Consider the following 12,888-nt stretch of genomic DNA (forward strand, 5'->3'; position numbering starts at 1 on the left):
CCAACCTGTCCCCACACACGGCCGCTGTCCCCGCGGCCTCCTCCGGGCTGGGGACGGGACCTGGGCCTCGCCGCCTCGCGGCCTCTGGGGTCCGACCCGTGGGAGCGCGCCCTCTGGCTCGGTCCTCAGGGTGGTGGCCCGCGACCACGGCCGCCCTCCTCCCCCAAGCCAAAGGGACTTTGCAGATGGGATCCCACGAAGAGCCCCGAGGTGGGGGCTGCCCTGGGCTCTGGGGGGGGGCACTGACCCTCCCTCCGACGGGCAGAAAGGACGGGGGCAGAGGAGATGTAGCGACGCCAGCCCCAAGGTGCCGGGCCGCGGGGCCGCAGCCAGAGGATGCGCGTGACCTCTCGAAGCGGGTTCTGTCCTAGAGCCTCCGGGGAGGACACGGCCCCCAACACACACCTCCACACTGTGGGAGCGTAAACGTGGGCTGTTTGAAGCCACAAAGTTTGTGGTAATTTCTAAATCTTTTGCAGCAGCCTCAGGACGCTAAGGCACACCCAGAATGTGGGCCAGGGGGCCCTACGTGATGCGGCCCCCGCTGAACCCTCTGGCTCGCGGTCTCTGCCCTCTCCTGCTTTACCACCCTGTCCCCCTCCTGCCTCTGAGCCTTTACACTTGCTGTTCCTGCTTCCTGGGACGCCTTTCCGCCACAGATCCACCTGGCCTGTTCTGGCCACATGATGACTTATTGGAGCCTTTTCTTTCCTTTTCTAAGAATTATCTACTTATTTTAGAGAGAGAGCACATGTGTGGAGGGGAGGGAGAGGGAGAGAGAAATCTCAAGCAGATTCCCTGCTGAGCGGGGAGCTCTACATGGGGCTCTATCCATGACCCCGAGATCATGACCTGAGCTGAAAGGAGGAGTCAGATCTTAACCGCCTGAGCTCCCCAGGTGCCCCTATCAGAAGCTTTTCTAAACACCTTCCATAAAATCAGAACTCCCGACACCCCCCAGTACCCCCCATGTGGATCACTATGTTTATATGGCATAAGATGCATTATGTATTTCTCTATTTCCTTCCACAAAAATATAAGCCCCATTTATATGTCCTGCTTACCCTCGGTGCCTATAGTGAGTGCCTGGTGTTGTAAGCACTCTGGGTATTTGTTGGATGGATGGATGGATGGATGGATGGATGGACGGATGAATTTTACAGATGGGGCGACTAAGACCAGGGAAGAGGAATACATCAAACACGGTGTCTCCCACCTCCTGCCGCCCCAAACTGCCTCTGCTGGGCAGCCTAGGACGTTGTTCAAAGGTTTATCTCCTAGGCCCAGGGTTTCAATCCTGGTTCTGTCAGGTGACCCCAGGCTGGTGTCTTACCTACTCAGCTTCTGCTCCCCGATCTTGAATGAATGAATGAATGAATGAATGAATGAATGCTTTCCCTTGGTTGGGAAAGCCCTGCAAGCTAGAAGACCAGAACTGGGACCAGGAGCAGGAGCAGGAACAGGAGCAGGAGTAGGACCAGGAGCAGGAGCAGGAGCAGGAGCAGGAACAGGAGCAGGAGCAGGAGCAGGAGCAGGACCAGGACCAGGAGCAGGAGCAAGACCAGGAGCAGGACCAGGACCAGGAGCAGGAGCAAGACCAGGAGCAGGAGCAGGAACAGGAGCAGGAGCAGGAGCAGGAGCAGGACCAGGAGCAGGAGCAGGAGCAGGAGCAGGAGCAGGAGCAGGACCAGGAGCAGGAACAGGAGCAGGAGCAGGAGCAGGAACAGGAGCAGGAGCAGGAGCAGGAGCAGGACCAGGACCAGGAGCAGGAGCAGGAGCAGGAACAGGAGCAGGAGCAGGACCAGGAGCAGGAACAGGAACAGGAGCAGGAGCAGGAGCAGGAGCAGGAGCAGGGAGAGATTACGGGGAGCAGGAGGGGCTGCAGGGCCAGGCTGCAGGCCCCCGGAGCACGGACTTGACTCCAGGAGAGAGCTGGGGAAGCCACAGCACAGGTTTGGGGGGCAGAGGCCAGACCCACTCCTCATCTTATGAGGGACCCTCAGGGCTGTCAGAGGATGGGCTGCCAGGCCAAGTGGAGGTGGAGAGGATGCTACAGTGGCCCAGCCAGAGGTGCTGGGGCTGCCGGTCGACAGGGTGCTGGGGACACTGGACATGTGATCTGGAGAGAAATGACAAGACTCTGAAAGGTGCAGGGTGGGGAGCAGGGGGGATTGAGGAATAGGACTGCCTGTGGGATTGGGGAGAGGTCTTGAACGGGTGGGGGTGAAGGGGCATCCTAGACACTTGCTCTGCTTGCTCACATACAATGGAAACATATAGGCTCCCATGATGGGAAGGTCTGGGGCTCCAGAGCTCAGGCTAGGACTCTGGGAGCCAGCCCCCCCTTTCCTGAGTTGGCCTCATTCTCAGGCAGACTGCCCCACAGGTGCCTGCAGCCAGCAGCAATCCTAGGCTGCATCCTATTAGGATGGCCAACCCAACAGAGAGACAGATTCTGCTAATATTTCCATAACCCAAGTCCTGGGGGTGGGGTGGGGGCTCCCATCAGCTGAGCACGGACCACTTGCCCGAACCTGAACCACTAACACTGGGGGCGGGCTGGCAGGGCTTCCCCAACCCCCGCCCCGGCCCCTGTGCTGTCTTCCAGGCGTGTGGGGGGGGGTGTCGGGGAGGGGATTGGGACACTTTGGAGGGGCTGGAGGGCGGGCAGGCACACAGGAGCATCCCCAGGGCGCTGCACAGGCTGGCGTGCATGGGGTTTTCTGAGGGAAGGCCCGGCCCAGGGCTGGCTTGGGAGATAAGGGCCGCTAGGGTGCCCGGAGCAGCCCCAGCCTCCTGCCTTCCTGGTCCTGATCTGGGCAGGCCTCTCGCTCCCGCGAGCGGCGGATGGCAGGGCTGGGCTCTGCCCCTGCGGCCCCGGTGAGCTGCCGCCCCACTGGACGCCCGCCCTCTCCTGCCGGTAGCTCCGCTTGAGAAATCCCACCGAGGCGCATCCACAGCCTCAGGTGCCGCCTGGTGACGTCAACGCCGAGGCCAGGGGGAAGCAGGTGCTGTGCCCGTGGCCTTTGCTACCACTGTCACACCCCAGTCCTCAGCTGCCCCATCACCTGCCTGCCCAGAGAGTCAGGACGGCTGTGCTCAGCTGGGCTGGGGGGGGGGCCTTGAGGGCGAAACTCAGCTCCCCCACCTGCATTTCCTGGGGTCCCTGACAAGGTGAGGGATTGGAGGTCTGCTCAGCTTCTCTCTGGTCCTTGCCCTTTAGTATCCACTTCACTGCCTGGAGTCAGCCTCCGGCTTCACATCTGGCCCCCACCCCTCTTGGTGGCAGGAGGGCTGCTGAAATTCCAGCCTCACGGGGGTGGGGGGTTAAGTCCAGCAGGAGAGCAAGAGCTTTTCCTGACAGCTCCCCCGCTAGTGGGCCCCTTCAGGTCACATGCTCGTTCCTAATCCTCTTTGCCCACGAATGCAGATGTCCCCGGGCCTGTCCCCTGCTCCCGACCCAGACGACTTGGGAGTGGTGGGAAAAGTGACTTCCCACGGGACACTCAGGGCTAGGTCCCTGGCGCCAAGGGCTGACCCAGCCAGGGCAGGTGTGGGCGCCAACAACTTCCCCACCCCCCGGGGACTGAGCCTTACCCCCTCGGCTCTGTAGGCTTCCAGCAACGACACGGGCCGCGAGTCCATTTAAAAATCATTTTATTATTAACATCATCTTCCCATTTAGCCAAGTGTCTGTCATGTATAAGGAATGTCGGTAAATATTCCATTTGAAGCATCTTTGTACATATTTCCATCGATAAATAAACTCTGAATTCACATAAAAAAGTTAAACTTAAATAGCTCCTATTTCCTTCTCTTGTAACAGGCATATAGTGGTGAAATAGAAACATTCTCGAACTCAGGCTTTGCTCTAAGTGAGGACAGGAATTCACATGGTACAATTATTGACAACAGAACCAAGAAATTGTCAGCTGGTGTCCTGGCTTTGGACGAGGACCGAGGTGGGAAACAGAAAATTCACATTTGGTTTTCCGGGCCGCGGGTGGGGCAGGCGTGGTGACGGGGAGGAGAGATTTCTTTACAGCTCTGATAAAAATAATCTGCTCTGCCACTGAATTTTAACTCTGAATATATTCTTCTACATTTGCTGATTAAGTCCATTATCATTTGACTTTACAACGCAGATGTCGACTAACGAAATATGGCACGTAATCCGTTTTGAACGTCAGGAGGTTCCAAGACTATCACTGGGCTGGCCAGGAACGACGACAGAAATGCGCGAGGAGAGCGAGCGATGATCGGGGCTTGTTGGGTTAGTTCACTGCGGTCAATCGCACGTCCGTCCGGCCGTCCGTCTGCCCGTCTGTCCGCGGCCTCGGTGCAGGGGGGTGGGGGGGCGCCCCAGGCGGGGGCGGGGGGGACAGAGCGGCAGTGAGGCTGGCAGGTGCCTGCTCAGAGCACCCGGGGGATGATGGTGAAGGGCACCGCGGGGCTGCTGGCTTCCAGCTCCAGGGCCGTCAGGAAGCACTCGGTGGCCGCCGCGTCGTTGCCCTGCGCCTGGAGGACCTCGCCCAGGCCGTTCCAGACCTCGTGGGCCGTCGAGTTCACCTGCACCGCATCCCGGAGGATCTTCTCCGCTAGACTGTAGCGGCCCAGCTGATGGAGGATCAGGGCCTGCGGGCGGCGGAGAGACAGACAGACAGACAGACAGTCAGAGAGGCCCTGCACCTGCAGGCTCTTGCCTGTGCCTGAGCATCTGCAGGTTGTGGGGGGGCTGATGTCCATGGGGCTGGGCACCCAGAGGTGCCAACGCTCCCCGCATGCAGGGGCAACGGCTGGGGCGCGGCTTGCCCTGTAGGAGGGGGCCCCGCTCTGCCGCTTTAGAAGGACGAGACCTGCAGTCTCCTGGGGTTCAGGCGGGCCCTGAAGGCCCAGGGTGGGGGGGCCCGTCGGAAGGGACGCTCTGTACCGACCCATGCTCCTCACCTGAAGAAACGTTGTTCGTGGTGTTAACATTGCAATGACTGGAACAGGATTGTCCCCCCACCAGAAACCAGCCCCTGCTTTCACCATGCCCACTCACCCCAAGCTCGGCTGTCACCTTACACAGCTTCATGTTATTTTATTTTGCTTCAAAGATTCATTTATTTGAGAGGGAGGGAGAGAGAGGGAGAGAGAGAGAGAGAGAACTCGAGCAGGTGCAGGTGCAGAGGGAGAGGGAGAGAGAAGCAGGCCCCCCTCAGAGCACAGAGCCCGACCCGGGGCTCGACTTCACGACCCTGAGGTTGTGACCTGGGCTGAAATCAAGATTCAGATGCTTCACCCACTGAGCCCCCCAGGCGCCCCCACCTCACACAGTTTTAATTAGGATGTAGGCAACGGTCCCCCGATATTTTACTGGAACCATGTTCCCGAGCTGCTCTCTTTGAGCCAAGGACAGAGCCTCATTTCCTCGACCTCTCCCTCACCGGCCGCCTCGGGATGTGCCCACTCTCTCTACTACTGTAAATCACGCTGTGATGAACATCTTTCCAGACAGTGGCGCTGCGCCCTATAGAGCAGCCCGGGTCAAATCTGTCCTACAGTCCCCTACCCTGTGGGCGAATGGGACCCTACCTCTTCTGGGTATGAACAGACAAAGGAAACTGCTCGGGAGCAGGACCATGGGGTGGGCGCAGGCTTCTCCTGGATGGGGCTCAGTGGGACCAGCTTGACGACCGTTGGGGGGTTCCTCTTTTAGAGCAAATGTCCCCACAGTGGCCTGACTGGGTTGGAGGATATGCCTCTTTATAGGGTTCTCCAAAGGCTCTGCAGGTGAGATCCCCACAGGGGCAGGGCCTTCAGAGCCACAAGCAGGGTGTCAGGGGCTGGTCCCCCAGCCCCTACCACGGTGACTTCGGAGGCACAGACCCGCCCTCCTTACTAAAACCTGCATTTATTTATTTATTTTTAAGGAGCCATGGAGGTGAACTGTTTGCCACGTCTCTGTTTACACCTTGTTAGAGGACGGCGATTCACCCACGATCACAAGTGTCTAGACTGTTGTTGAACTTCTGAGATTTCTTTCCTTTGAACACAAGTTTTTGGTTTTTTAAATTGGATTCGTTGAACTTGTGTTGGCTGGTTTTGTGGGTTTTTTTTCTTTTTTTCGTCACTTCAAAGCTCTGCAAGTTACCCTTTCAAAGAGCTGACACGTGTTCAATTCCACCCTGCTCAGGAGCTGTCTGCTTTATCTCGGCAGACAGGAACCAACGTGGGTTTCTTCTCCTGGGCTGGACACTCGCTGGCCGGCCGCCCACCTCCCCACTCCCGCGAGGCACTGCCCCCGGCCAGAGTGAATGGTCACCTGGGACACGGGGGCTCTCCCGCGGGCGGCAGCACCTTCCCTTCGCACAGGGACTGTGCCGTTTAGGCCTCCCTTAGCCCATGTTGGCTTCCAACAGTGGAGGTGGACATGAGAGCCTCTCCTCCTTCTCTTTGCTTTCATATATTTGTTGACAACTGAGCTCTATCCCTTGCCAGACCAACTTCGGAATCATTTCTTTCGTGCCCTTTGAGGGCTGAATCGTGCACCCACCAAGTCTCCAGGGGTGCATGGAGGAGCCTGGCATGTGCAGGGTCGTGTCTTCCCTCCCAAGAATGTGGCCCGCCCACCGGTCCCTCGTACCTCATCCTAAATCTCCCAGTGAGGCCTTGCACTTCCTTTTTGTGCCCCCCCCGAGCTGCCTTCTTGAGCGAGGAGGCCGAGGAGGAGGCTGGTGCAGCAGGACCTCAGTGTCAGCTCTACTCTGGGAGGAAAACCGAAAGGAAACAGTATTCGTTCCCTTTCTTAACGTCTCTCCGTGCTTAAACCATGGCCACGCTGGAGTCCAGATCCTAAATCAGACCTGTCAGAGCCAGGGCTCTGGGCAGCAGGGTGGCCCCCTCCCTGAAGCATTAAGACAAGAGCAGTGGCCTTGCAATTAGGATTTCATGGTGCCTTTGGGAATTTCTCTCGGCCTACGGGCCTTCCCGTTCTCCAGAGGGAACTTCTGGGTTTCAGCTGCCTTGCCCAGGCTGGTGAGGGTCAGGTGTGCAGAGACCACCAGGGACAGGTGCCATTCCCCACCCGTGCGTGGGCAAGGGAGCAGGGGCAAACGCCCAGCATGGACCTGGCGGCTTCCTGGCCGGACGGTGCATAGTGGTAACAGCAACACGGGCTTTCCCGGTGTTTATACTGCACCAGGCGCCGTTCCCGGGGCTTATATCCTTTAGTTCATTTAACCCACCCAGGGAGACCCCGAAGTAGTTTCTCCTGGGCACGGCTGGGATAGGCCCTCACCTGGCTGCCCGGCCTGCTGCTGTTTGCTGAGGAGAAAGATCCCGCCACGGAGGAGCACCCATCACCCAGAGGGGAAATCTCCCAACGCACACACCCCGTTGGGCAGGTGAGCAAACTGGCTTCTACAGCCCTGTCGCTGGCCCCGGGCGCACAGCTGCCTCCTGCACATCCGAATTCTTAGGGCCTGAAATCCATTTGGGTGCAGAGCCCAGGGTGGGCCAGGAGTCAGGGGTCATCTCCATCTCCTGGCGCGGTGCTGTGCACCCCCCCCCCCCGGCCCTCCTTCAGAGAAACTCGCACTCCTTGGTCCTGGAGGTCAGGTGGGAAAGGGCGGGAGGCCTTCCCGAAGTTCTGAGCAACGGAACATGAGGACCAATGAGCTCCTGCCTCCTTTTCTTCCAGGGCAGGTTATGAGCTTGAGCTCAGTCTAGAACATTCCAATTTAACTGACGGAGAAGCAGGAGGGAGGGAGGGGGGTCTGGGTGATGGCAGCAAGCAGAGCCATGAAGATTACACAAGTTGCCTTGTACCCACCCCTTCAAGGTAGGACCTCCTCAGTGCACCAAATTACCGAACACACGCAGCCTTTTTCTGAGTGGCCCTTCACACCTGCTGCACGTGCTGGGCCAAGGGTGGACGAGGGGCAAGCCCCTGGTGAGGTGGAAAGAGGCATCCTTGGTTTCTTGGCCGCAGGCTTAGAGCATAATTTAGGTTCCGCTGGGCTGGGCTGCTGTCAGTCAGCCCCACGCTGCTTCCTTCCCAACAGGCGTGACGCTAGGCACCCGTACTTGGCTCATCTCACGTTTACCACTTCAGATGCAAAGAGGCAAGGTCCACAAAGGCCCAGGATCTTGCCCAAAGTCGCAGGGCCAATGAATATGGGGCTGCAGGCTAACCCAGGTCTGCCCAAGGCCCAAACCCCCATGCTGCCCCCATCCATCTGGCCCGCTTACTTGCTCACTGCTGCCTCTGTGGCTTTAAGAGACACACCCGGAACCCCTCAGGCACTGACCCAGTGACGCCTGAGCAAATGGGCATCTGTGGGCTGGGTCTTCCTTTTCATTTCTCCAACCATGGAGAACTGGCTCTGTCCCTCCTCCCCATGCTTATGACCGAGACAGAGGTTCCTCTCCAGCCAGCCAGAGGTATTCTCCAACTCAGACTGCTGCTGGGGAGCATCCTAGGCACCTGCCCAAGGGCTAGGAGGGCTCCCTGTCTCCCTTGGGTGGCCCACAGGCTGGCTGTGACCCTGAGGCTGGGGTGGATGAGGGTGCTGAAGGTCTGCGGGGTCTTGTTAGCCAGGGAGTGGGCCAATGAGATGTGGAGCCCAGAGGTCGCTGGTCTCAGTGGCAAAGACCTGCCCCCACCCTGCTGGAGTGGGGACAAGGACATTGGTCTTTTTGCTGGGAAGTCTGATCAGAAGATGGCAGGCTGCTCAATCTGGTTGCAGCCTATCATGGGGACTCCAGGGTATATGGCAGGGGGCAAGCCTACCCACCCCCAAATGCCTGCAGAGAGCCAGCCGCTGGGCTAATCTGACCTGTCACCCTCAGTCCTGGGCAGCTGAGAGTCTTCATGTTGTCCAGAGCTGCAGACTTCTTGTGGGCTCGGAAATTTCCAGCCCATATACCTGGACTTCTATTCCTAATGTGGGCACAGGCTCCCCTTTCCAGATGACCTTGAAGCTTCCTGAGCAATCTGTTTAGTGGAATTAATTCCTAAAGCTGGAACTGCTCAGGGAGACATCGGATGCTTGCCAGGGGCCGCCAGCTCGGGCTTTTGGCAAAGGAATGAAAACTCGGCCTCTGCCCAGGGCCCCAGCAAGCCAAGAGCAGCTCTGACATCAGTCACATAATGGGATCAACCAGGACCAGCTCTGGCTGGGGTCTGGGCTATTGCTTGGTGCCAGAGTTGCAGCCGGGCTGGCCAGAGGTGGGCTGGGACCTGGCTGTCAGGACGGACACACCACCCAAGCCCCCATGTGTGGGGAGAGGCCTTCCTTGGCTTTGTTGTGCACCTACGCACTAGAACCTGGCCCCCTTTCTGATTCTACAGGCCCTGCTTCCTCTCTTCTCCGACCATCAAAGACCTAACTCCTGAGCTGGCTTTTAACTATCCTCACCACTGGCTGGATCCAGCTTTCTCTTAGTACGGACCTCGGACCTCGGAGAGCCCATGCACTTCTGCAGGATGCATCCCCCTGCCCCCTTCCACCTCCCCAACCTCTGTCATTCCTAGTCTGGCCCCTCCCGCTGGAGCTCTAGCCCATGTGCTCAAAGCCCTGCTGATAGCCATTCCCCCAAGAGCCCAGGCCACACTGCCCCCACCCTTAGGCAGTCCTACCCAGAGGCATGGGTCCCGCTCCCAGCCCTCAGGCTGGCAGGAGACCGAGATTTCCAGGGCTGACCTATTTCACGAGCAGAATAACTCACCTTCTCCCCCATATCAAAATCCCAAACTCCACTGGGTGATCGCCCAGATCCCTGCCATGCGCTGGGGATACAGAGCAAGGCTCTCAGAGCTTGGGGCCCAGTGAAAATCCTAATGAGACGGAGCAGCTGTCACGTGCCGGGTGCTGGGTGCGTCTAAGACCCCCAAGACACACATGCAGGCAGCAAGTGACAGGGCTGAGATGTGAACTCGACAGCTCGTGCCTGCTCTTGACACCAGACCCTTTCCTTCTCCCGGGAGCGGCTGTGCCAACGGGCTTTCACCACCTGCCTCAACCCCGGCGTTCCTCAGCCACTGCAGGTGAGGAGGAGCCGGGCTGGCCTTCCCGAAGATGGGAATCACTGAGAGCTAACTTATTTGTCCCTTTCTTTGGGCACAAGCGAAGACAGCCTCCCAGGCCCGTGATTACTGTAAACAGGTGTTCTGTACAAATAAGATCTTGGTGCTGCACCAAATTGGAAGTAAATGAGGGAATTAAACCTGTTATTTTTTCAAACAAGGCAAAATGGACTTGGCTGATTTGAAGACAAGTAGCCTCTTCCTCGCTCACGTCTTGTGTGTGTTGATAACTGATGCCCGAGGACTGAAGACCTCGCCACGTGTCGGGGACACCTGAGCAGGAGAGGAGCCTGTTTGGCCTTCCTGCTCCAGCCCTGGCTCTGGAGAGCACCCGAAGCCCTGGAGCAGATGACGCAGAGTGAGGCTGCAGGACAACAGCCCCTTTGGGAGATTTCAGATACCCCCATGGTGCTCTGCGCACGCGCCGGGTCAGCCCTTGGCCGGGCTCAGGGGCATGTCGTGGACCACTGCCTGTCCCTGCAGAGGCACGGGCACAGAGACATAATGTCCTTGCAAGGAAGCATGCCCCCAGCGCCGAGCCCCCGCTAAACAGCAGCTCTGCAGCTCAGCTCTAGCCGGGGGTCAAGCAGTGGTTTCTCTGTGGCTGTGGCTTTCTCCAAGGCAGGATGCTCTGGAAATCAAACGTGCGGCTCCCTCATGCTTGCCCTGCCTCACTGGGCTCTGGCTGTGGGCTCCGCCTGTGGGCATTGCTCTCGGCTTCTGGAGCAGGGGTCAGCAGGTGCCCTTGCCACGTCAGAGCCGGCCGGGGTTTTGCAGGGGCTGCTGGACCTACCAAGGCCAGGGACGGGGAGGTCGTGCAGTGTCGGGGGTGGCACCGGAGTATTTAAGAGTCTTGTGTCCCGTCCTGGGTCAGAAGTTCCACATCGCACCACTGCGGGGGGTGGGGGGAGGTGGGGCAGCATCATCAGGAGGTTCTACCAAAAATACAGATAAACCCCAGAGGACAAATGTATGGATCACCAGGCTCCACTGAGTTTTAGTGGGCAAAGTATCATAACCAATGCACTGCGTGTGCTACCGACAGCGAGGCGCTTCCCTAACTGTCCCATGGGAGCTCTGTCTCCATCCCGGCCGCCCGCTAGGCCTTGCCCCCAACGCCTGGAGGGCAGGGACCCGGCAGGCCGCGGTCACCTCTGTGCTGTGAGGCGTGGCGCCGAGCAGGAGGGCTGTACTCAGTGAGGAACGGGAACGGGTAAATGAGGAGACCCTGAGTATCTACGAATAAGAACCATGTTTAAAGCCCCCGCTGACCCAGTCCAGGCCTGTCTGGCCCAGAGCCGGTGCTTGTGCCCAGCACCCGTGAGCCCGGGGCCTGAGGCCAAGGGCTGTCCCTGGGAGGAGCAGACGGGAGCTCATGCCCACATCTGCAGCTCCCTGGGCCGTTCAAGCCAAACCAGCACCTCCAAGGCTTTGGATAAAGATGCATCAGCCTCCCCCTGGCGGGACTTCTGTTGTCAGGACCCTGGGATCGTGATGGCAGCTAGAGGAAAGCCTGCTACCCCAGCCGGACACCCCCTGGGACAACGACGGAGCTGCCGAGCTGGCTGCAGCCTGAGCTGTGGCCGCGCTGGTCAGAGGTGGCTGGTGATGGGATCGGCACAGGGGCGAGGGGTAATGAGGAGCTCTGCAGACTGCGGCTATGGTCACCGGGCCGCCCAGTGCAAGGACCGGCCTGGCGCTCCCTCAGAGAGTGGGGAGTGTAGGTTAAGAGCTACGTCCGTGACTTGGGCCACTTCTGGGTTCCAGATGCTTTGTCTGTACAACGGGGATAAATATCAACTCACAGGAGTACGTGAGGCCCAAGTGAGACCAAGTTTGTGAAGCGCTCAGTACACCTCTGGCGAACGGTCACCATCATCGGTGTGATCAGGGGAGGGGAGATGCCCTCAGTTACGAACTCAGATGCCCACAGTTACGAAGCTCTTCGCTGCCAACTCCACCCCCCCCCCCCCACCGTCCCTCCGGATAGTGCTCAGGAAGCTCGAGTACCATCTGATCTGATTCATCCATGCACGTCCAGCCCCCAGGGTGGGACTGGCACGAGAAGGTTCTCGGGGAATATTTGGTGAATGGATGGAAGGACAGACAAGTGGATGGTGAAGGACCCTGTGTGATGGCGAGGAAAACAGAGGTGGCCGTGGCTTCTTGCCAGTGCTTTCAGCTAACATGCGCCAAAGTCTAGGCCTCAGGTCCCCCTTGTCCACTCTCCCGTCAGAGCCCACTCACTCACTCTGCCTTCCAGGGACATCGGTGATGCAGCTGTTCGGGGGGTGGCGGCCGCCCGACGGGAACAGGTGCTCTGTCCCCAGTGCATTGCCATGGCCTCCCCTCGGGTATCTGGCCACATACAGACCGGACGCCTCTGAAGAACCCAGCAGCCACCAACAGATTCACAGACAAGGAAACAGAGGGCCAGAGAGGAGACGGGCCTTGCCCGCGGCCGTGACCCTGCTGGATGCAGAGTGGGGCTAGGTCCCCAAAGGTGCAGGGGCGGGGCGGAGGGGCCTGGGGTGCTGCCTGGCGCGCACCCCACACCTGAACTCTGCCCTCAACCCCGCCTGCTCTGTGCTGGCCTGCCGGGGGCCAGTGCCTGGCACAGTGAGCGCCTCCTGGAAGCCCACGGGGGCCCCAAGTGGGCGGGGTCCCCGGGTGAGCTCCTGCCCCTTCCCAGCAGCTGTGCACTGGCAGGGCTGGAGTCTGCATCAGCAGCAGCAGAGGCACCACGGAGGAAACCAGCATGCAGGGCCCCCCGGTTCTCGTCTGTTCCTTCCTGAGGATGCAATCCATCAGGCAGA

General features: G+C 59.1%; 1 protein-coding gene across 6 annotated transcripts in view; it reads right to left on the minus strand.

The window, feature by feature from the left end:
* Window positions 1-3,640: 3,640 nt before the first annotated feature.
* Window positions 3,641-12,888, minus strand: part of TTC7B (tetratricopeptide repeat domain 7B) — a 250,710-nt gene continuing 241,462 nt past the window's right edge. For all 6 annotated transcript variants that reach the window (XM_038545550.1, XM_038545552.1, XM_038545551.1 and 3 more), the window contains one exon: window positions 3,641-4,635. In XM_038545550.1, the coding sequence (XP_038401478.1) occupies window positions 4,414-4,635 (222 nt within the window). In that variant the 3' untranslated portion in view covers window positions 3,641-4,413. The remainder of the gene's footprint in view (window positions 4,636-12,888) is intronic.

This window comes from Canis lupus, chromosome 8 (genome assembly GCF_011100685.1).
Source record: "Canis lupus familiaris isolate Mischka breed German Shepherd chromosome 8, alternate assembly UU_Cfam_GSD_1.0, whole genome shotgun sequence".
In the NCBI taxonomy this organism is placed as follows: Eukaryota; Metazoa; Chordata; class Mammalia; order Carnivora; family Canidae; genus Canis; species Canis lupus.